General features: G+C 41.0%; 1 protein-coding gene across 1 annotated transcript in view; it reads right to left on the bottom strand.

Annotated features, from left to right (window-relative positions):
- Positions 1-25,664, bottom strand: part of COPG2 (COPI coat complex subunit gamma 2) — a 99,274-nt gene that overhangs the window by 20,478 nt on the left and 53,132 nt on the right. The window contains exons 5-11 of the mRNA XM_007953484.2: positions 21,001-21,080; positions 16,892-16,967; positions 15,406-15,498; positions 13,564-13,650; positions 11,945-12,102; positions 1,872-2,005; positions 1,246-1,313 (exon numbers count right to left, since the gene is read on the bottom strand). Coding sequence (XP_007951675.1) covers positions 1,246-1,313; positions 1,872-2,005; positions 11,945-12,102; positions 13,564-13,650; positions 15,406-15,498; positions 16,892-16,967; positions 21,001-21,080 — 696 coding nt within the window. The remainder of the gene's footprint in view (positions 1-1,245; positions 1,314-1,871; positions 2,006-11,944; positions 12,103-13,563; positions 13,651-15,405; positions 15,499-16,891; positions 16,968-21,000; positions 21,081-25,664) is intronic.

Below are 25,664 nucleotides of genomic sequence, written 5' to 3'. Positions count from 1 at the left end.
ACAGATGAGGAAAAACTCAAGTGTAAGACACATCAGGCTCCAAGACTACAGATGTGAGGGATAAAACTCAAGGGTAAGACACATCAGGCTCCAAGACGCCAGATGAGGATAAAACTCAAGTAGCCCTGTAAAGGCTTCTTCCACAGCTTCTCTAAACTTCTCTCTCTTCCAACTGTTTGTACAATTAACTTATAATAACTGATGATACACACCTACGACACATCTTCTGTTACATTAAACTCTTAAGGAAAATCGTTTGATGGTTAGTTAATTTATTCTGCATTTCCCTGTTGTAGTCTCTAGACTAATGCTGTCCAATCAATTCACCATTGGCCACATGTGACGAATGCACACTTGAATGGTGGCTGGTCCAAACTGAGATATGCTGTAAACAGGAAATACACACTGGATGTTGAAGACTTGGTATCCCCCCAAAAAAGAAAAAGAAATATGAAAAAAAATCTCTAATAACCTTTATACTGATTACATGTTGAAATGACTTAGACACATTAGGTTAAACAAAATATACTGTTAAAAGTATCTTCACCTTTAAGACATTTGTTAATGTGGCTACTATAAAATTTTTAACTACGTATGTGGCTCACATTATGTTTTTATTGGACAGTGCTGATGGGGACCAGCACTGTCCAAGAGAACTTTCTACAGTGATAGAAATGTTCTAGAGCACACTGTTCACTATGTGAGCCATTAAACAGCACATGTGGCTGCTGAGCACATGAAATGGGGCTAGTGTTACTGAGAAACTAAATCTTCAAGTGAATTTCAATTATTTTAAATAGAAATAGCATGTGCGGTCTGGTGGCTTAGTGCCTAAGGCATTTGACTGCTAACCAGAAGATTGGTGGTTCAAACCCACCAGCCACTCCACGGAAGGAAAACTGGGCAATCTACTTCCGTAAAGATTTACTCCCTTGGAAACCCAAAGGGGGTTACTATAAGTCAGAATTAACTTGATGGCAGTAGTTTTGGTATTTTTTGGTGAATGGCCACCATATTGGAGAGTATGGCTCTTGACCATAAAGAGGTTAGAAATCAGAAACTAATTATACTGTTCAATTGATTAACAGTAAAAATGGCCATACTTGAGGCCACAAATATAAACGCAGTATTGTAGAGATGACACCTACATATTACTTCTATTAACCTTAGAGAGAAAGTAAAGTGTTTCACACTCAATATGTTCAATCAGTCACTGGTATAAATCAACAGAAAAGAAACACCTACCTTGTTCAAGGTCCTCACAGCTGCATATCTCAAGGCAGGCTTAGGAGAGCTACAGAAAAGCTGAAGAACTAAAAACGAACAAAAAAAAGAACCCATATTGTGAACATAGCTCATTTCATCATCTGTCACATAGCTGAAACACAGCATAATCATATTCAGAACATGCATAAGATTACATCATAGCATCAAAAACTCACATGAAAAATGTGTCATGAAAAGAGAAAGAGCACTGTGTTTAGTTATAAAAATTTTTATCAATACAAAACAAAATCTGCTTTTTTCTAAAAAAAAAAAAAATCAACAGACCCATTAAGATGTTAATATACCTCTAAACATTTAGAGTTATGAAAGCAAATAGGCTTTTTAAACATTAAAGAAAAGTTAGGGCATTAAAGTTACATGTTTTCTAAGTAAAATGTTCCTCAAGTTTTATATGCAAACAAACAGTAACTTGAGAGAAGGAAGTAATAAAAGTAAAAACAACTAAAATAAACCACCTGCATGAGATCTCAGGATGCAAGCGTTATACAAACCACGAAGGGTCAAAAGAAGCCTCAGTATCTATTCTGCAGACCCATAGAACTTAGAGCAACACACACACACAATCCAGCAAATACTCAACTAACCTGAAACCGCAGGGGCCAACTCCCTGGCAGTGCAGTTAGGAAGATGGATGATAGCTGAAGCAGCTTCATAAATGACCATCTCATGTTTATTTCGCAAGCAGCTCTCAATGAAATCAAAGAGTGGACTCTCGTGGCTGCCGATAAATATATACAGGCCATTATTTAGGTATCAAACAGAACAGCGACAGTACCCATGGTGGTTAAAAACACAGACACACCAAGAAGCACTTTCCAAATCACAGAGGAAGGGCCTCTGAAAACCCACTCTTACATAAAAGTCACGAGAAGACTGGCAAAATTTTCACAATCAACTTTTTCAGAACTCAAGAAATTAACCAAAGGCTTCCAACAATCCTCCAAAAAAAGTCCACAAAACCCCAAACTCACTGAGTTGTAGTAACCCCCATTGGGTTTCCAAGGCTATAAATCTTTACAGATGCAAACTGCCTCCTTTTCTTTCCAGGGAGCAGCTGGTGGGTTGAACCACCAACCTTTCTGTTGGCAGCCAAATGCCTTAACCCTGTATCACGAGAACTCCTTTCCAACAATTCTAGCGGTCTTTATTCAAGAAAAACAGTTTATATCTGTGAAAACAGGAGGTGGCTGGTGGCATAGTGCCTAAGGCATGTGACTGCTAACCAGAAGGTTGGTGGTTCAAACTCACCAGCTACTCCTTAGAAGGAAGACTGGGCAATCTACTTCCGTAGAGATACCGCCTTGGAAACCCATGGAGGGGCCGCTGTGAGTCAGATTCGACTCAGTGGTAGTTAAGTCTGGTGTGGTTTTTGATCTGTGAAAACAGTGAGCTTTCTGGAATTTTAACTTGCCCCAGTCCACCCCCTTCTTCCAGTTCCACAGGAGCCTTGAAAAACAGCAACCCAGCAGGAGAGAGAAGGATGTTTGGAGTTTCCCAAAGAGCCCCATCCCCAGAGCTCATCTTTATTAGACTGACTCAGAACTTGTTCAGCATGAAAAGCCCTACCCTCAAGAAGTTTATTTAAAAAGAAAGAAAGAAAAAAGGAAGAAGAGAAACAAACAAACAAAAAGCAAAAACTGTTTAGACTCACAGCTGCCTGCAGTGGCAACGCCACTTGCAACAGACAAGAGGCTGGAGACAAATTTAAATGGAGAAATCTGGGGAACGAGATGTTGATACAGAGCTCTGAAAATCTCTGACACACTCCTGGAGACTTAGAAAGCTATACACACGGTGAAGGGCTGTGCATGTGCCCAAGAAAGACCTGCAGAATCCCAGCCTCTCTCTTCTGCTTACTCTGAGGCTCTGCACACGCAGGAAGTACAGGCTAAGGCAGAGTTGTAAACCGCTGGAGCATGGAAAGCACATGCCAACATACACAGAGCCTCTTGGAAAAAGGCAGGTGTCTCACTGATTTAAAGCATTAAGACAATCTCTACCTAACCATTATCTGACCACTCAGTTAACCAAACAGAGACTCTAGCAGCAACATGCAACAAAGAATACACTGTATTTTTATGCAAATGATATACATCTTTCACGTTTGTTTGCCAACTGCTCCCTCCTGCCAACAGGTTTTTTTGTTGTTGTTGTTGTTCAACCTTTTTATTATGATTTGGATGAAAGTTTACAGACCATATCAGTTTTCCATTCAAAAATTCATATACAGAAGAAAACCAAACTTCATGGAAACAATTAGTCCTAGCGACTGGTACACCATCCGATCTGCAGCTTATACAAATATGAGACCAGAAGAACTAGATGGTGCCTGGCTACTACTGTCATCCACTTGGAAGGGGATCTATTTGGAGACCCTTGACAGAGAGGGAGAAAGAACAATGTGGAACAAAACTCAAAATCATTTGGAGAAAAAAAAAAAAAAAACGTGGGGACCAGGTTTGCTGGTCCAATAGAGCCTGGTGGAACCACTGAGACTATGGCCCCTACCTGCCCTTCAGGTCTGGAATTGAACCCACACCTGTGGTTTCCAGCCAAACAAAATACAGGCATATGAGTTGAACATTTACCTCAAGTAGATACACTCCTTGGAGAGAACAATCACGGGAGAAAGAAGGGCTGCTTATGCACAGGGAGACAGGTTAGGGGGCAGGAGTGTGTGGAGGGATGGTCACTGGGAAGAGGTAACTATGGGGAGGAAGTGGGAGGGGAGCTGTTGCATTGTGGTAAACTGTGGTCAAAGACATGAGACAAAGTATATGTGAACTGCTGTATGGAAAGTGAATTTGCTCTGTAAATCTTCACCCAAATCACAATAAAAAAAAAAAAAAATTCATATACATTTTGTTTCATGTCATTGACTGCAATCCCCTCAATGTGACTTCATTCATCCATCTTACTTGTTCCCTGTGATTTTCATTTCCATTCCTCCTCCTTTCCCAACCTGCCCCCCCCCCACCTTCTGAATTTTGTCCTTGGGCAAATGCTGCCCTTTTGATCTCAAATGGTTGACTGTTCTAAGGAGTGTATACCTCCTTAGTAATACTGTTCACCTTGTAGACCTGTCTATTGTTTGGCTGAAAATTGAGCCGTGGGGGTGAGTTCCATTCCAAGATGGAATGGTGACCAAGGGCCATAGTCTCAGGGAGTCCCTCAGCCTCTACCCTACCAGTAAACCTGGTCTTTCATATGATTTTGAGTTTTGTTCCATATTTTTCTCCTACTCTATCCAGGATCTTCTAAGGTGATCCCTTTCAGAGAGGTTGTTAGCTGTAGTCATGGGGACTAAGGTTCACGCGGTGACTCATTAGTCCTTTGGACTAATTGTTTCCATGAGTCCTTGATTTCCTTCACTATTCTGTGTTCTGGACAGGTAGAGAACAACAGCTGCACTTAGATGGCTGCTCGCAAGCTTTTAAGACCCCACCCACTGCCCCAAAATGGAATGTAGAACATTTTCTTTGGGGGCTATGTTGTGCCAATTGACTTTGATGTCCCCCCAAGGCTGTGGTCAGTCCTGAGACCCCAGGCTCCACAACTCATTCCCTTAAGGTTTTGGCTATGCCTAAGTTTTCATACTTTTGCCCCTTGTGTATGTTATGAAACAAAATGTGTATGAACTGAATAGAAAATGAATTTGCTCTGTAAACTTTCAACCAAATCACAATAAAACAGCAATAACAACGATAATAAAAAGTCAGTTTTTCAATCTGGCACTTCCTTAAAAAGCTGGAAATCAAAATACCTATGATCCAGCGATCCCACTACTAGGTATATATCCTAGAGAAATAAGATCCATGACACAAACAGACAGATGCACACCCATGTTCACTGCAGCACTATTCACAACAGCAAAACCATACAAACAACCTAAACGCCATTCAACAGGGGAATGGATCAACAAACTACGGTACATACATAGAACAGAATACTACACACATTATTGTTAAAGAGTAATAATGAATCTACAATACATTTCATTAACATAAATGATCTTAGAAGCCATTATGCTGAGTGAAATTAATCACAAAAGGACAAATATTGTATAAGATCACTATTGTAAATAGCCAATAAAAGGGTTTCACAAGAAAAGAAATATTCTTTGCCAGGGGTGGGTGGGGAGGCAGGATAACCACTAACTAGGGGGTTGTTGCTGTTAGGTGCCATCAATTCAGCTATGACTCAGCACAATCCTGTGTACAACAGAATGAAACACTGTGCAGTCCTGCGTCCACCTCACAATCCTTGCTACAAATGAGCCCATCCTTGCAGCCACTGTGTCAATCCATCCCGTTAAGGGTCTTCCATTTTTTTGCTGACCGTCTACTTTACCAAGCATGATATCCTTCTCCAGGGAATGGTCCCTTCCAATTACATGACCAAAGTATGTGAGACAAAGTCTGGCCATTCTTGCTTCCAAGAAGCATTCTGGCTGCACTTCTTCCAGCACAGATTGATTTGTTTGCTTTTCTGGCAGTCCGTGGTATTTTCAGTATTCTTCACCAACACCATTATTCAAAGGCATCAATTCTCTAAAAATCACCAAACTCATTGCTGTCAAGTCAGATCCGACTCACAGCAACCCCTCCTTGGGTTCCCAAGGTGCTATGACTACAGAAGTAGATTGCCCAATCCTCCTTCTGAGGAGTGACTGGTGGGTTTGAATCACCAGCCTTCTGATTAGCTATCAAATGCCTTAGGCACTATGCCAACAGAGCTCCTAGTCTTCCTTATTCATGGTCCAGATTTTACATGCATATGAAAACCAAAAAAAAAAAAAAAAATCCAAACTCACTGCCATCAAGTCGATTGCAACTCATAGCTACCCCTCCTTGGGTTTCCAAGGTGGCATCTCTACAGAAGTAGATTGCCCAGTCTTCTTTCCGAGTAGTGGCTGGTGGGTTTGAACTGCCAGCCTCTGGTTAGCAGTCAGATGCCTTAGGCATTACTTGGGTCAGGAGCACCTTTTCCAGCAGATTTGCCCAGTGCAATAAAATGTCTGATTTTCTGACTGCTGCTTCCACGGGTGTTGACTGTGGATCCAAGTAAAATGAAATCACTGGCAACTTTAATCTTCTCTCCATCTATCATGACGTTTCTTATTGGTCCAGTTGTGAGGATTTTTGCTTTCTTTATGTTGAGATATAATCCACTGCAGACTGTAGTCTTTAACCTTCATCAAGAAGTGCTTCAAGTCATCTTCATTTTCAGCAAGCAAGGTCATGTAGCCTGAGTATCACAGGTTGTTAATCACCCTTCCTCCAATCCTGATGCCACATTCTTCTTCATGTTGTCCAGCTTCTCAGATTATTTGCTCAGCATACAGATTGAGTAAGTATGGCAAAAGGATACAACCTGATGCACACACTCCCTGATTTTAAACCATGCAGTATCCCCTTGTTCTGTATGAACAGTAACCTTCTGGTCTCTGTACAGGTTCCTCATGAGTACAGTCAAGTGTATCGGAATTCCCATCTTTCTCAACGTTATCCACAATCTGTTATGATTGTGTTGAATGCTTTTGCATAGTCAATAAAACACAAGTAAATATCTTCCTGGTATTCTTTGCTTTCAGCCAAGATCCGACATCAGCAATGATATTCCTTGTTCCACGTCCTCTTCTGAATTCAGCTTGCATTTCTGAAAGTTCCCTGTCCATATACTACTGCAACCATTTTTGGATTATCTTCAGCAAGATTTTACTTGCATGTGATATTAATAATATTGTTCAATGATTTCCACATTCTGTTGGATCGTCTTACCATGGAATGAGTACAAATATAGATCCCTTCCAGTCAGTTGGCCAGGTAGCTGTCTTCCAAATCTCTTGGCATAACTGAGTGAGTGCCTCCAGAGGGGCATCCATTTGTTTTAACATCTCAACAGGCATTCTATCAATTCCTGGAGCCTTGTTTTCCACCGATTCCTTCAGTGCAGCTTTGACTTCTTCCTTCAATACCATTGGTTCTCGATCATATGCCACCTCCTGAAATAGATGAACACTGACCAATTCTTTTTGATTCAGTGACTCTGTATATTCCTTCCATCTTCTTTTGATGCTTCCTGCATCATTCAATATTCTGCCCATAGAATCTTTCAATATTACAACTCGTCTTGAATTTTTTCTTCAGTTCTTTCAGCTTGAGAAACGCCAAGCATGTTCTTCCATTTTGGCTTTCTAACTCTGGGTCTTTGCACATTTCATTATAGTAATTAACTTTGTCTTCTCGAGCTACTCCTTGAAATCTGTTCAGCTTGCTTATTCTGTCATTTCCCCCTTTTGCTTTAGCTACTCTCCATCCAAGAGCAAGTCTCAAAGTCTCTTCTGACATCCATTTTGGTCTTTTTTTCCTTTCCTGCCTTTTAATGACCACTTCCTTTCTTTACATATGATGTTGCTGATGTCATTCCATCCAAAACTGGTCTGGTTTTCAGTCACTGGTGTTCAATGTGTCAATCTGTTCTTCAGATGGTCTCTAAACTCAGGTGGAATATAATCAAGGTCATATTTTGGTTCTCATGGACTGGTTTTAATTTTCTTCAGCTTCAACTTGAACTTGCATATGAGCAACTGATTGTCTGTTCCACAGTCAGCTCCTGGCCTTGTTTTGACTGAAGATATTGAGCTTCTCCATTGCTTCCTTCCACAGATGTAGTCGATCTGATTCCTATGTATTCCATCTAGCAAGGTCTACATGTACAACAGCCATTTATGTTGTTGAAGAAAGGAATCCGCAATGAATAAGCTGTTAGTCTTACAAAATTCTGTCATGAGATCTTCGGCACCATTTCTATCACCAAAGCCATGTTTTCCAACTACTGGTGATTTTACTTTGTTTCCAACTTTCATATTTCAATCACCAGTAATAATCAGTACATCTTAGTTACATGTTTGGTCAATTTCAGACTGCAGAAGTTGCTAAAAATCTTCAATTTCTTCATCTTTAGCTTTAGTGGTTGGTGCATAAATTTGAATAACAGTAGTGTTAACTGGTCTTCCCTGCAGGTGTATCGATATTATCCTATCACTAACAGCATCTATCCTGTACTTCAGGATAGATCTTGATAGATCAGGATAGATCTTCATCATCCTTTTGAAGATGAATGTGATGCCATTCCTCTTCAATTTGTCATTCCTGGCATAGTAGATGATATGATTGTCTGATTCAAAATGGCTAATACCAGTCCATTTTACTCACTAATGCCAAGAATATCAATCTTCATGTGTTCCATTTCATTTTTGACAACTTCCAATTTTCCTAAATTCATACTCTGTACATTCCATGTTCTGATTATTAATGAATGTTTGCAGCTGTTTCTTCCCATTTTGAGTCTGCCCCATCAGCAGATGGAGGTCCTGAAAGATTCAGTCCATCCACATCCACGTTGAGGAGGCTGCTCTTCCCCAGACGTATCTTGAGTGACTTCCAACCTGGGGGGCCCATCTTCTAGTACTGTATCACACAATGTTTCAGGGCTATTCATAAAGTCTTCTAGTAATATATCATACAAGGTTTCACTGCTATTCACAAGGTTTTCACTGGCCACTTTTTTCAGAATTGGATAGCCCTATCATTCTTCCCAGTCTTGGTCTGGAAGCTCCGCTGAAACCTGTCCACCATGGGTGACCCTGCTGGTATCTGAAATACCAGTGGCATAGTCTCCTGCCTCACAGCAACACACAATCCACCACAGTATGACAAACTGACAGATGCAAATCAAAATCACAATGAGACACCACTTCACCCCCAATTAGAATGGCAATGATCAAAAACAAAAGAAATAAACAAAAAACGAAAGACAACAGTGTTTGCAAGTTGTAGAGAAAGTGGAAGCCTCATGCACTGCTGGTGGAAATGTAAAATGGTAAAGCCACTGTGGAAAAGTTTTTCAGTTCCTCAGAAAGTGGAACATGGAGCTCTCACAAAACCTAGTAATCCCAAACCTAGGTATATACCCAGAAGAAGTGAAAGTAGGAATACTAACACAAACCTGTACACCAATATTCATTGCAGCACTTTTCATAATAGTCAAAAGGTGAATCAACCGAAATGTTCATCAACAGAGGAATGGATAAACAAGATGCAGGACATACACAAAATGGAATACTACTGAGCCATAAAGAGAAATGAAGTTCTAACATGGATGAACCTTGAAAACATTATGGTGAGTGAAGTAAGTCAATTGCTAAAGAACAATATTAAATTATTTTTCTTATATGGAAAAAGCAAACATATAGAAACAGAAGATCATTAGTGGTTACCAGAGGTGGGAGGGAGGGGACAAGGAGGAGTTTTTGTCTGGGGGGCATTAAGTTTATGTTAATGGTGGTGGAATGGTTTGGAAAATGATAGCAAGAATGGGTGTACTACTTGAAGAATGTAATCCATGTCACTGAACTGTACCTGTCCAAATCATTGAGATGTTGTTTACTTTGTTATGTATATTTTCACTACAATAACAAAAAGACAAAGAGAAAAAGACTATAAAGTCCCTTTCAGATCAGGCCATTATCTCTATTTCTTCAAGCGTAAGTTCTTCCATTCGCTGAGTTTGTTGTCTTTCACACACAGCAAGGGCTTTCCTCACCTGTCTGTGAGTTAATATTCCTTTGCAGGAAAATTCTCTTGTGCACACAGGGGTTCTGATGGCATCACAGAAACGTCAGCCTCACTCCTGGAGTCTCAGTAAACCAAACTCCTGCCATCTCATTGACTCCGACGCACAGCAACCCTATAGGACAGCAGAACTGCCTACAGGGTTTCCAAAGCTGTAAAGCTTTACAGAGCTGATTGCCTCATCTTCCTCCCACAGAGTGGCTGGTGGGTTCGAACCACTAACCTTTTGGTTAGCAGCCAAATGTTTTGACCACTATACCACTAGTGGCTATTACCTCCTCATCATTAATGTTTTCCTTTTGCTTCATTTGTTTATGAAATGTCTTCATTTTGGGATCATGAAGCATTCCCTTTTTGGTTATCTTTAATATATCTTTCTACCATTTCTGTGATTTTGTAGAAGAACGGTATTAGCTGTGTACAGACTGTCATCTTCAGCCTGAAAGGCCTGAAAATACTATTTATACTGTGACAGTAATTAGATTAACATAGGTTAATATGTACACTGGCTCCACTACCTGCCTCTTAATGGAACAATTTACTTAACTCCATCTAACATCATTTACCACTTAAGAGTATTTTGAGGATGAAATGAAAGCAATGTTTGTAAATTGCTAAGCATAGTGCCTGGTATAAAACACATACTCAATTCATGTCAGATATTATTAAGATGTTTATGCTGACAGATAAAAAAAACGTATCGAGATGTACAGTGAAACCTGTGAATGCTGGAACTCGACAGGACTGCCTGGTTTTTCCAGGTCTTGCCAGTTTTCCCCCTTGACAGGGTTTAGTCTTACCACTTTTTTTATCATTCACTTCAGTGGAAAGTATTTGCATTTTCCTTCTCTGATAGGTTTCTGCCTTACACAGGTTTCGCTTTCAAAGGCTTTACTGTGTGTATAATCAATTTTTGTTTACCTTTTCCTATAAACCTAATTAAACCCATATTTTAAAACTAATTTGGCATTATTTTGCAGGGAAAGGGAAAGACAAGAAAAACAAACTTCCACCTCAGAACATAGCCAGAACCTGAAAAGAGTAATGTCAGTTATGATGAGACATCAGATGGCTGAGCTCTGGCAGCAGATCTGCAAATCAGCAGCAGAAGGACCTTCAGCAAACGATCCAATGTAGCACCTCAACATACACTTTTATGAAAATAAAAGGCCAGATGATTCTTAATGTCCCTTCCAGCTTCCACATGCAATTATGTGAATAACATCTGATCTGTAGGTATATTTTTATTTAAAAACTCAGTTTGTGAGTTAAGATTATTAGCAAATATAATCCATAAAAACATACACTGGAACATATATTAGGGTTAAAAAAAGAAAAAAAGTGTTACTTGAAACTCCATGACATTTTTTATTTGACTAACATCAAACACATCTGTAAAGTCAGCACTGCCAAAAAATGCATTCATGAAGGAGCAAAGCATGAGGTGTATCAATCTGCCCTTGGAAAAGAACTCAGGCTGGACCAGAAGAACTACCACTGTCAACCACTCAGGGGGGTCTACGTAGGAGATCCTGGATAGAGTGGGAGAACAATGTGGAACAAAACTCAAAATCATTTAGGGGAAAAAAAAGGGAGACCAGGTTTGCTGGTCTGATAGAGCCTGATGGAACCACTGAGACTATGGCCCCTAGTTGTCCTTCAGGTCTGGAATTGAATCCACACCTGTGGTTTCCAGCCAAACAAAAGATAGGCATATGAAGTGAACATTTACATTAGGAAGATACACTCCTTGGAGAGAACAATCATGGGAGAATAGAAGGGCTGTGTATGCAAAGGGAGACAGCTCCAGGGGCAGGAGTGCATGGAGGAAGGACACAGGGAAGAGGTGACTATGGGGAGGCAGTGGGAGGTGAACTGTTGCATTGTGGGAAATTTCAATCAGTGTTATGAGACAAAATATATGTGAGGTGCTGCATGGAAAGGGAAGTTGCTCTGTAAACTTTCACCTAAATCACAATTAAAAAAAAAAAAAAAATCTCAGGTTGAAGGCAGACACTTACCCCTCCTCAGTCTCCTTCAGTAAGCGACTGGCAATTCGGATCAGCATGCAGTAAGCAAACTGTGACTTGAGTCCTGATTTGGTAAACTTATTCAACATCTTAGACACAGCAAGGCGATCATTCCTTCTAAGGTGATACAGGACCCCCAGTGCGTGGTACTAAAGAGCAGGAGACAGAATCAAACACAGAAAGCTCGTCAGAAACAGGACAAAATACACGAAAACATAACCATGTGGAACTAGAGAAAAGACTTTTAATAAAAAGATACCTAAGTCAAATGCATACAGATGGAGCACTTTTCCATTCTGAACTAAGCACATGAAAGGCTCAAGTGTAGCGATGGGATAACCATTTCTTATGTACCCCCAGCTGTAAACCCAGACCGGACGAACACTGAGGAGGAAGCATCCAGCTGGAGACGCTCCAGTAGCTCCGCACAGCCCCAGGCACGCCCAGTAGAAGGACCCCAGGCCCAAGCTCTCACAGTGCTACCCCAGGCCCAAGCTTTTAACCATGCTACAGATCTTTTTCAGTGGCTTTAAATCACCTGTGGCCACCATAGTGGTTAAAGGACTAATCATCTAAAGTAGGCCTAACGAGTGTCATTAACATGACACTTGGTGTAAAAATAATGACTAGAGTTAGCAGATGAGAGTGTTTTCCAAGGGAAAAATGACTACAGGTAGTCCCGGATTTATCAAATAATGACTAGAGTTAGCAGATGAGAGTGTTTTCCAAGGGAAAAATGACTACAGGTAGTCCCGGATTTATCACAGGGTTCCATTCCAATGACTCCATCAGAAGTTGGTCTGACCTAAGTTGAATACCTCATTCTTTAGTTTTAATTTCCATTGCCTTTTACTATAAATCAATCATTATTTCTCTTTGGGGGCTAGAAACATCACATATAAATTTACAGATATGGTGACATCAGCAAATTACACAGTGCGACACTGTGTACAGTACACACTACTAATGATAAGATGTACACAACAGTGGGCCCTAAGTGGGGCTATGTCGTAAGCAGGGAATAGCCAGTGACATGTTTCCACATAACTGAGTATGCTACTGTGAGAAGTTATAAACACTGAAAGAGGCCAAAAGAAACATGTTCTCAAATACGAATGGGGGAACTTTCCAGAAGCTTGCCAGTTAAGAATTTAATCTTGTTTCTTTTAGTAAAGGATAGCCCAAAGCATATGAAATGGAGATCTGCCTGAAAAATAGTTCCAAACTCTCACAAAGTAAAACTTGCTCTTTGTAATGTTTATAATGCCTGTAAGCAAGCCCTGAGAAGCCTGGAGTTGAACAACCCTTTACACCAATTATTTTTCCAATAAAGGACTGAAATGTTTCATGAAGGGCCTTTGGGATGAGCATCTCAACCTACCACCTAGGAACCTTCCTGAACACTCCTCTGGGTCATTAATTTCAGGGCTGTGGCAGCCATGCCCCCATCAGTAGGATATCTACCTTAGCACGTGCACACACTGGTTATTTCCGATGCCAGAATCTGCCTGCAGTTAACGCTCATCTGGGGAATCACTAAGTTGCTCTGAAAATACAGGCTTAGGGAAAGCTAATCCTGAGACACATCATAATATGATTCGATGACATACCTGGACCATGATATTATCACTCGAGGCGGCTTCCTGGGCTTCGTTGATCCAACGTTTAACTACATCACAGCTGATCTTCATCATGTGCTAAATTATAGAAAAAATCGAGATCACACAATGCCTACTCACTAGAAGTTTAGGAACACGAGTTGGTATTTATTTCTAACTTTAAAAGAAAGAAACAATGCTGTAGCTTCGTAAGTCTACTGCAAATCTCTACTCCTGGGGCAACCAATTAAAAAGAAAGACCTCCTCGGAGACGCCTTAGCAAAGGTGAGTATATGCCTGTGGGCTGGGAGGGGTGTGTAAAGGGAATGAGAGGGAGAAGAACAAGAGGACAGTCAATAGAATGGTGCAGTCAATAGAATGGTGCAGAACTGTGGTCAACATTATAGGTTTTACTTCCAAGGGACCCATCTGGGAGAAAGAAACAGAGTACAACATATCTCTTACTATAAAACTCTGAGAAACTTTGATGGCACAATGGTTAAAGCACTCAGCTGCTAACCAGAAGGTTGGGAGTTTAAACCTACCCACCGCTCCACAGGAGAAAGATGTGGCAGTCTGCTTCTGTAAATTCTGCAGCCTTGGAAACTCTATGGGGCAATTTTACTCTGTCCTATCGGGTTGCTAAAGAGCTCTGGTGGCATAGTGGGTTAAAGAATTTGGCTGCTAACCAGAAGGTTGACAGTTCAAACCCACCACTGCTCTGCGAGACGAGGATGCAATCTACTTCCTTAAAGATATACAGCCTTCGAAACCCAGTGGGGGATGCTATGAGTTGGGATCAACTCAATGGCTGTGGGTTATAGGGTTGCTAAGGCGCTCTGGTGCCACAGTGGTTAAAGTGCTGGGCTGCTAACCAGAAGGTCAGCGGTTCAAATTCACCAACCACTCTGTGAGAGAAAGATTAGGCAGTCTGCTTCTGTAAAGACTACAACCCTGCAACCCTATGAGGCAGTACTATTCTGTCCTATAGGGATGCCGTGAGTTGGATCTGGCTTGACGACAGTGGGTTTTTTATAGGGTTATTATAAATCAGAATTGACTTGACGTCAGTGGGTTGTGGTTTTTTTGTTTTTTTTTTTTTTTAAATAGGATTGCCATGAGTTGGAATCAACTTGACGTCAGGGGTTTTTTTTATAGGGTCACCATAAGTTGGAATCAACTTGACAAAAGGGGTTTCTTTGGTCGGGTCACTATGAGTCAGAATCCACTTGACAACAGTGGGGTTTTTTATAGTCAGAATCCGCTTGACGACAGTGGGTCAGGGTCTGGGAGAAGTCTAGCAGACATGCTGCAGAATCAGGAACACCTGTGATGCAGATGCTCTGCTGCACTGCTCCCTGCCACCATGGTCACCAACTTCAACTGAATGCAACGTGCTAGGCTTTTGTTTTGATGAAAAGAGAGAAGGAAGGGTATTACTGAAACAGAGATCACTTCCTGGGAAGAAATTCAGAAGAAGGGCAAGAGATACCAGATTGAAGGGCACCAGGGAGAGCAGGGGACAGAGAGGCAGGAAGTACAAGCGTGGGTCCTAAAAGGAAGACTTAAGAAAACCAGCTCCACCTTCACTTCCTTCTCTACTCCCGACCCTCCTCAGCCCTCTTTACCATGTATACAGGGTCACTTTAGGACTCTACCAAATACTGCCCACATATGAAAAGTTCACATTTTCAACTGCCCATTTCAATTGCCCTACACACCACTGGATAAAGTAATAGAGATGTATCCACGTTTTTTAAATGTTTCATTTGTGAAAGAACCACAGCAATACTTTGTTGTATCAACAAGACAGGGCACCATGCATGAGAACCAGGCAGTTACTGCTCCACTCACCAAGGAAGATACCAGGGCTGAACTGGACACACCGGAGACTTTATCCACGATGGCCTGCTTCATGTATCTTTCAATGGCCTGTAACATTGTTCCCTAGTAACATTCATAAAGAAAAAGGTGCTGAGGCAAAACATTTTCATGCAAAATTACTTCACATTAATTTCAAAAACCCAATCACACATTTGTTTCTATACACATATTTAGAAGGCATTAAAAGGATTATCACTTAATGGAACAGAAACACGCCAGCAGCAGAAGAGAGAAAAGAGGGCACAGATTTCCACTGGAGACATCTCAGATGACATGTAAAGACAAGTAACTTTTCAACAATGAAACAAAGGGTTTCCAAGTGGAGAGGTCCAGTGTGCAGGAAATGCATGAGCAGAGGCTGAACCAATGAGAGCTGTTTTAAAAGAAATTCCTAAGTGGAGTTGAAAGTTCCTTTTGATGTGAAGGACATGTATTTTACATGGATCCCAAAGGGACCTAACATTCAAATGCAACCCCTGATTATCTTAGATACATGAGAAATTAAATGGGTAATACAATACCATAATGAGACCACAACATGAAATCCCAGAGGAATAAAGTCATTTTTCACTTTAAATGGGGAAAAGCTTAGCAGTAGGTTGGCAGTGGCAGACAAAGTTGAGTAAACAGACCAAAATCAGTACTCAGAGGAGGAAAGAGTCTCACTGCTAGCGCTGGCACGGTCAAGTCTTATGCTATCACTTTAATACTTAAAACCACAACAACAAAACAGCAGAGCAGAAAAAACATTCAATCACTTCCTCTACTCCCCAGTATCCAGATTTACTAGAAGCGTTTCTATCTCACTTGATCCTGCTCAACCTTTGGCTTGAGAAAACGGAAAACATATGCATAAAATATACCCAGGCATGAACACAGCTGAGATACTCAGTTTGCTTGGCCTTCCATTTTAACTTGTCCCACTCAGAGATCCCAGAAAGGGATGGTGCCTCCTCCTTCCTGATACAACACGCTGGGCCAAGGTTAAACACCTGACTTGGACTCAGCCAGCAGGCAGCTGATCAGACTCTCTCTCTGGGACTAGAGGGCCCGAGTCTGGCAAATGCTGGACCCCAACAGGAGCCATCGGAGAAACCCGGCAGCAGCCTGCCTGCAGTCGCCCTGTAGCCCACCGGTCTCAGGCATGGCTACAAGCTGTGTCCCCAGTTCTGAGATCTGAGCCCTATAAGACAGTTAAATTGGAATGAGTTTTTGTTTGCCTGCAAGCAGTGTGCCCTATGACAACAGTCCCTACCAATATAAAGAGAAGAGACAAATGAAAATAAACAAAAGGGGAAACACAATCTGAAAATTAAAAAGCTCACAGACACAACAGCTTCCTGATGGTTCCATTTCCCATGTATATACTGAAGATTCACAAGACAGACTGTGGTGTCCAACTAAACCTACATAAACACAGTGTCCCCCTTTATCACCTCAGAGAAACAAGACTCACATCAGTGATCCTGCAGAGAGCCCTGATGGCGGGGGCTCGGTACACATCTTCCTTTCCAGTCATGTCCTTAGTCAGACTGAAATAAATAAAGCCAGTTAACACGGAGTCAACCAAAGCCTTCCCTCCCATGGAGTCCACCCATAGCTAATTCCCAACGGTCCCCAGTTACCAAAATGCAGCTACTGACTTAGCAAATATTTAATGAGCATCTTACATAAGGCACTGTCCTAAATATTAAAGAATATCATGGTGAACAAAACAGAGTCCCTTGCCTTCATAGAGCTTACATTCTAGTGGGAGAAGAGAGAAACAGTAATTAAAAATATAGATAAACATACATACATATATATATAGAACTCTGGTGGCATAGTGGCTAAGACATTGGGCTACTAACCAAAAGGTCAGTGCTTCAAACCTGCCAGCTGCTCCATGGGAGGAAGATGAGGCAATCTACTTCCATAGAGATTTACAGCCTTGGAACCCAATGGAGGTCGCTATGAGTCTGAATCAACTCAATGACAGTGGGTTTTTGGTGTATACACACACACACACACACACACACACAGAGTTACTGTTGTTAGGTACTGTTGTTTTTCAACTCATATCAGCCCCATATGACAGAGGAGAACTACCCCACAGAGTTTTTTAGGCTGTACTCTATATCAGAGAGCCTTGATGGCACAGTGGTTAAAAGCTCTCAGATGCTATGTGAAAGGTCCGCAGTTGAAACCCAACAGCCACTCTACGAGAGAAAGATGTGATAGTCTTCTTACATAAAGATTACAGCCTTGGACATCCTACGGAGCAGTTTGGTTTTTGGTTTCGTCCTGGCATTGGACCCACATGTATAATCCAGGATAAGATCCCTATCTGCTAATTAGCAACTTGAACTTTCCTTTGCCACATAGTGTAACATATTCACAGAACTTGGGGGCAGTATGTGGACATCTTGGCAGGGGGGCAGGCAATGTACTGCCTACCACATCTATTAATTGCTGAAAATGAAACAAACCATGACACAAGGCTGGTCTACTGAGACTCAGAGGACATTAGCAGCCAAAAATAAATAAATAAATAAAAACCACCCTCAATCATCAACAGTTGATTAACCTACTATTAAATTTCTCAAATATTTTATGAATCTGGGAATCTAACTAAAGATTTTCTGTTTCTTTCTTGTGGCAGAGAGGGGTTAACTGACTTCACCCCACTCCCTCTTGCCTGCCCTAACACTGAACCAAAAAATCACTGCGACTGAGTTGGTTCAATTCACAGCGACCTCTCCTGGCCCACTGTCCAGCTAAGTAAGGAAAGTCACATAATACAGGCCTGCCAATCGGAATCTCAAAACAGCTTTGGGTAAAGCCACTACCTTCCTGATAAAACAGGCCCTTCTTCCCATGCCCCCATTTACCCTGATTATGGGATGTGGCCAGAAATTCAGACACCTACTTTACGTGAGAACATCAGAAAGAATTCCAGAGACACCAGCCCTGTCACAGCTGAACTACTGAACTCCCACCACCACCTCCCTGCCTCTAGACTTCTGCTATACAGGAAAAAAATCCACTCCCGTTGTGTGTTGGTCACTGTTTTCAGTTACTTTCAGCTGGAAGCATCCCTAATGGAAACGACATTCAACACAAGTGGCTATTTAAACATAAGTGCCCTGCTCCAAACATGTCTTTTGTTGTACAAAAACCAGATTCACCTAAACAAGTTCCAGCTGACAAATTAGAAAGCAACTATTTTTTAAAATAACATGTATTACCTATTTCTGAACTACAAATGGCACACACTCATTCTAGGACATTTGGAAATTATCCAAAAGTTCAAAGAAAATAACTATTAGCCACGATCCCAAGCACCAGGTATAAGCCACCAGTAGTCTATCAGTGTATTTCCACCCAAATCTCTCACTATGCATTCATAAAGTATTTTTAAAGGAAGATTATATAGAACACATTCTGGAATCCAACCTCAGTCAGCACATTAGTGACTTTTCCATGTTGTTAAAGATGCCTTGAAAACATTTTCAAAAGCTTCCTATATCTCATGGGATGATGTAACACCATTAACTCAATAATTTTAAACAACGTCACACAACTAAGTTGTTGGATCCCTTTTGCTGGTAGAAAAAGCTCTGCAGCCAACATCACTGGACACAGTCTAGATATACTATCTCTGATTCCTTTCTTTTTTGTAAAGCAGTTAATTGGGTTTTTTAAGATGATTTTTAAAATGTTATTTTGTTATTGTTGAAACTATAGACAACAGACCATACTCCAATCCAACAGTTTCCACACGTGCCACTCAGTGACAATGATGAAATTTGTGCAACTCCTCTCACCTTTTTTCTGAGTTGCTCCTCCTCCGTTAACATAAACTCACGCCCCTAGGGTTCCTATTTAATCTGTCAAAGCTGTTGTTGTCAATTTGATCTCATATGGATACCCTTAAAAGAGCGTGGTGTTCAAGGGTGACATTCTTGATGAAGTGAGCTAAACATTGCTAGGTTTGAAGAAGACTTCAGGGGGTATTTTTGGTTTAAGATCATCTCAGGGCAATAGTTTCGGTAGTTCATCCAAACATCATGGGTCCAAGAAATCTGGAGTCATGAGAATTTTAAACTCTGTTCTGTATTTTCCACATTTTGATCAGGATTCTTCTATGGAATCTCTGATGAAAATGTTCAGCAATAGTAGCCAGACATCAGCCAGTTCTTCTGGTCTCATGGCAAAGGAGGCAGTTGTTCATGGAGGAAATACCCACACATTCCATTATCCTTCTCCTATTCTGGACATTCCTTCTTCCTCTGCTTCCAGGTGAATAGAGACCAACTGTCGTGCCTTGGATGGCCACTAGTTGTTTTTTTTTAATAATTTATTTTTGCTGTTGCTGTCACTGTTGAGAATCTACACAGCAGAATGTACACCCAACAATTTCTGCACATGCAGTTCCATGGCACTAACAACATTCTTCAAGTTGTGCAACCATTCTCACCCTCCTGTTCTGAACTGTTCCTCCCTTGTGAACATAAACTAGCTGTTCCTAAGGTTTCTAACTAATCTTTAGACTTGCTGCTGTCGGTGTGATCCCATGTTGTCGATAATTCTTGAAAGAGCACAGTGCTCACAGCAGACATTCCTTACTAATTATGCTAAACTATTATCTGGTTTTAGGAAGACTTCAGGGAATATTTTTGGTTTAAGGTTTTTTATCTCAGGGCAACAGTTTTGGAGGTTCTTGCAGACCCAATGACTCCAGAAAATCTGGAGTTCATGAGAATTTGAAATTCTGTTCTGCACTTTCCCCCTTTTAGTTAGGATTATTCTATAGAATCTTTAATCCAAGTGTTTAGCAATGGTTGCTGGGCACCATCCAGTTCCTCTGGTCTCATGATAAAGGAGGCAGTTGTTCATGGAGGCAGCTGCCACACATTCCATGTCCTCCTCCTCCTGACTCCCCTCCTTCCCCTGCTTCCAGGTGAACAGAGACCAAGTGCTATACCTTACATGGCCACTTGAGAGCTCTGAAGATCCCAGGCAGGGGTGTATTATGCAATAAGCAGTTAAGCATAAGCTTACTTGTGCTTACTTATTAATCTGTAGTGAACAATTTCACATGGGTGTCACCACATCAAAGATGTGAAAAAAAAAACTGAAACTGAATCTGTTTTTACATTTTATTTTAATGTAATCAAATCCACTGTCCTTATCTTTGTAATTTTTTCCCTTGCTTTATAAGATAGGGATGGTTTTCGGTGACGACAGCCACATTTTAGAAAAAGATACTTTCAGATATCACATTCTTTTAAATTCTTATTGGCTTTCTTAGAGTCAAAAAGGAAAATCAGTAAGAAGCTGACAACAAACATACCACTAAATACATAAATCTCCCAGCCCAGGCTCTGCCCACCCACATACCTGGCTCATGTCCAGGCCCTGCCCATGCCCAGGCCCTGCTCGTCTACACACCTGCTCGTGCCCAGGCCCTGCCCACCCACACATCTGCTCGTGTCCAGGCTCTGCCCACCCACATACCTGCTCGTGTCCAGGCCCTGCCCACCCACACACCTGCCCATGCCCAGGCTCTGCCCATCCACATACCTGCTCGTGACAATGATCACATCCTCCGAGATGGTCGCCATCTCCTTGATCGTAAGGTAGCACATTCTTCTCAACGTTTGCTAAAACATCATTTACAAAAGCAACAGATTGTTCACAAATAAATGGCTTTTCACACTGTTCAACATGAGGACCCTAAGTATATTTAGAAAGTGATTCTTAAAAAAATTCCGATCCAACCAAAAACTGTTTTAAAATAAAATACCATAAATACTACTAGTTCCGAAACCCAAAGAATTGATGCGCTGACACAAATGGGAAGCTGGATTAAAACTTAAAAATCCAATGAACCCTAGGGGTCTTTCTATGGAGAGTTCCAAACAGAGACTCTGAGAGCATTAGCAATATACTGAGTCTAAAGATGCAAGTTTTTCAAAGTATTAAAGGCTTGTCCTAGAAACTGTATTCTAAAAATTATTTTTTAAATATGAATGAAGCGACGGGCAAATGCACTCTGCTCAGTTCAGTGTATGCAGGTATTTCTTCTGAATCCTAAAGGATTTACGGTTAGACAACCGGCTTGCATTTTCAAAGATCACTTCCACTACCAATTTCTAGAAGGACACCTGTATATCCAAAGTAAGTGCTAGGCAAAGAACAATAAAGTTTCACCCACCCACCTCTGACTCACCTGGTTCTCTGACCTATTCACACACTATGGACGACCGTCAAATGCCAGCTTCCCTTAAGCCTGCTAGCCTACCTCACTGCCCAGTGACTTCACATTTCTAATAAGGAGAGAAACCCCAAAAATCAGACCCAGCTCCAGAGCCTAAGCAGTGGAGAGACTCTGGTGGAGACTACCATGTCCATTAAGGAAAAAAGAAGAAGGGAATAAGGATCCTGTTGGAGTAAACACAGATAAAGTCACCCCCAGAAAGAGAGTCCCACCCTGAGTGGAAGATCTGAGATCTAGTAGATCAGCACTCTGACTTCCGGGAAATAAAAAGGAAAGCGCTTAAAAATATGAAGGAGGCAAGGAAGTAATCTTAGGAAGGCGGTTCTTATGAGGAAAGGGGATGACTTGGAAAGGGAGACTTCCCAACTCATAAAGCCAGCAATACAGCCCAGAAAAAAACATGATAAGGGGGAAAAAAAAAAAAGCCAAACTACTGATGAATATGTCTCAATATCAAAAATCCTTAACAAATTTTAACAAACAGAAACCAGAAATGTCTCCGGGTAGAACAAGGCCTGACTACCTAGTTGAAAGGTTGAGCATATGAACCACTCCCTTCCCCCACCCCCAGGCACCTTGGAAGACAGACCTGGCTGTTTCCAAAAGGGCGCAGCTTTGAAAACTCCATGGAGTTCTACTGCACACAAATGGGGCCACAATGAGTTGGAACTGACTTGATGGCAACTAACAACATAATACAGGCTCTTTTTCCCAAGAATGTAAGGTTGTTTGACATCTGAAAACAAATCACTGCATTCACCATATTACTGCACTACAAAAGGAGAAAAAAACTATATGATAATCCAAGAGATACAGGAAATGTATTTCACAAAATTCAATATACAGTCATGAAAGAATCTCTCAGCAAACTAGAAATTGAAAATAACTTTTCAACAGACTAAAGGCATCTATGAAAAATTGAACTGCCATCCACTAAGGTCAAGAGAAGGAGCTCTGGTAGCGTCATGCCTAAGGCATTTGACTGCTAACCAGAAGGCTGGCGGTTCAAACCCACCAGCCACTCCTCAGAAGGAAGGTTGGGCAATCTACTTCCGTATTGATACTGCCTCAGAAACCCAAAGGGGGGTCGCTATGAGTCAGGTCCAACTCAACAGCAAATAACAACAACAACAACAAAGGTGAAGAGAAAGGAGCTCTGGTGGCGTAGTGCCTAAAGCATCTGACTGCTAACCAGAAGGATAGTGGTTCAAACCCACCAGCCATACCTCAGAAGGAACGCTGCGCAATCTACTTCCATAGAGATACCACCTCAGAAACCCAATGGGGGTTGCTATGAGTAGAAATCGACTCGATGGCAGCGAGTTTGTTCTGCTTTTGAGTTTAAGATCAAGAGAAAAGGCAAGGATGTTCCCACTATATTCACTGACACTAAACAATGTACAATAAGTGTAAGAAGGCAATATAGTGAGATAAAGAAATAAAAGGCATGCAGATAGGAAAGAAAAAAGTAAAACTGTCTTTTTTGAAGTTGATTTATGTTGTTGTTGTTGATAGGTGCCACTGAGTCGATTCCTACTCATAGCAACCCATGTACAACAGAATGAAACACTTTCTGGTCCTGCACCATTCTCATAATCCTTGCTACGCTTGAGTCCATCATCATAGTTACAGTGTCAATCTCATTGAGGGTCTTCCCCTTCTTCTTTGACCTTCCACTTTCCCAAGCACAATAGCCTTCTAGAGGAACTAGTCCCTTCTGACAACATGACCAAAGTAGGTAAGACGAAATCTGGCCATTCTCACTTCCAAGGAGCATTCCAGCTTCACTTCTTCCAGGACAGATTTTTCATTCTGGCAGTCCATGGCATTTTAAGAATCCTTCAATATTGCAATTCAAGACTTGAATATTTTCTTCAACTCTTTCAGCTTACGAAATGCTAAGTGTGTTCTTCCCTTTTGGTTTTCTAACTCCAGGTCTTTGCATGTTTCATTATACTTTATTTTGTCTTCTCAAGCTGCCCTTTGAAATCTTCTGTTCAGTTCTTTCATTTCAGCGTAATCTTCCTTTCACTTTAGCTACCATCTGTTCAAAATCAAGTTTCAGAGTCTCTTCTGACATTCATTTTGGTCTTTTCTTCCTTTCTTGTCTTCTTAATGACCTTTTGCTTTCTTCATGTATGATGCTCTTGATGTCATCCCACCACTCCTCTGGTCTGCAGTCATTGGTGTTCAATGCGTCAAATCTATTCTTCAGATGGTCTCTAAATTCAGGTGGGATATACACAAAGGTCGTATTTTAGCTTTTGTGGACTTGCTTTAATTCTCTTCAGCTTCAACTTGAACTTGAATATGAGCAAACTGATGATCTGTTCCACAGTCAGCTCCTGGTCTTGTTTTGACTGATGATATTGAACTTCTCCATCACCTCTTTCCACAGATGTAGTCAGTTTGATCTCTGTGTATTTCATCTGGTGAGGTCCATGTGTATAGTCACCATTCATGTTGTTGAAAAAAGTATTTGCAATAAACAAGTCATTAGTCTTGCGAAATTCTATCAAGCAATCTCTGGCATCATTTCTAACACCAAGGCCATGTTTTCCAACTATCAATGATTCTTCTTTGTTTCCAACTTTCTCATTCCAATCACCAATAATTATAAATACATATAGATTACATTTTTGGTCAATTTCAGACTGAAGAAACTGGTAAAAAATCTTCCATTTCTTCACCTTTAGCTTTGGTGGTTGGTGAGCAAATTTGAATAATAGTTATATTAACTGGTCTCTTATAAGCATATGGATAGTATCCTATCACTGACAGCACTGTACTTCAGGACAGATCTTGAAACATTTTTGACAATGAAAGTAATGTCTTCCACATCAATTTGTCATTCCTGGCATAGTAAACCATATGATTGTCTGACTCAAAATGCCCAATACCAGTCCATTTTAGCTCACTAAGGCATAGTGCCGAAGGCATTTGACTGCTAACCAGAAGGCTGGTGGTTCAAACCTGCCACTCCTTGGAAGGAAGACTGGGCAATCTACTTCTGTAGAGATACTGCCTTGAAAACACAAAGAGGGGTCCCTGTGAGTCGGATCCAACTCGACGCCAGTGGGTTTTTGGGTGGAATGCCTAGGATATCAATCTTTACATGTCCCATTTCATTTTTTACAACATCCAATTTGCCTAGATGCATACTTCGTACATTCCACATTCCGATTACTAATGAATCCTTGCAGCTGTTTCTTCCCATTTTGTGTCGTGCCCCATCACCAAACGAAGGTTGCCAGAGTTTTACTCCATCTGTGTCATTAAGGTTGACTCTACATTGAAGAGGCAGCTCTTTCCCAGTTGTATTTTGCATGCCTTCCAACCTGAGGGATTCATCTTCAGGCACTATATCAGACAATGTTTCAGGGCTATTCATAAAGTTTTCCAGTAATATTTCAGATTTGCTTTACACTGCTATTCATAAGGTTTCAGTGGCCAATTTTTTCAGAAGTGGATAGCCCCGTCCTTCTTCCCAGCCTTAGGTTGGAAGATTCAGCAAAACCTGTCCACCAGAGTGACCCTGCCGATATTTGAAATACCAGTGGTATAACCTCTGGCCTCACAGTAACACACATGCCACACAGTATGACAAATTGACAGACAACTGGTGGATTTATGCAGAAAATCCAAATATATTTCCCAAAATAGTCCTGCAACTAATAAATGAATTTTAAAAAGATGATAAGAAACAGGATAATAGACAAAAATCCATTTAATTTCTATAAACTAACAACAAAAATTCAAATACAATAGCATCAAAAGTTATAAAATACTTTAGGGATATATTTCATAAAATTATGTGCAAGACACACATTGAAAACTATAATATACTATTGAGAAACATTAAAAGGAGATATTTATACCATGTTCATGGAACAGAAAACTCCATAGTGTTAAAATGTCAATGTGCCGAATTCCGGCAAGATGGCGGACTAGGCAGAAGGATTGCACA

This window comes from Orycteropus afer, unplaced genomic scaffold, assembly GCF_000298275.1.
Source record: "Orycteropus afer afer isolate SDZICR_OR568_19922 unplaced genomic scaffold, OryAfe1.0 scaffold00397, whole genome shotgun sequence".
Taxonomy (NCBI): Eukaryota; Metazoa; Chordata; class Mammalia; order Tubulidentata; family Orycteropodidae; genus Orycteropus; species Orycteropus afer.
Note: the sequence above shows the minus strand (reverse complement) of the source record. Positions and strands in the feature narration are given on the sequence as shown.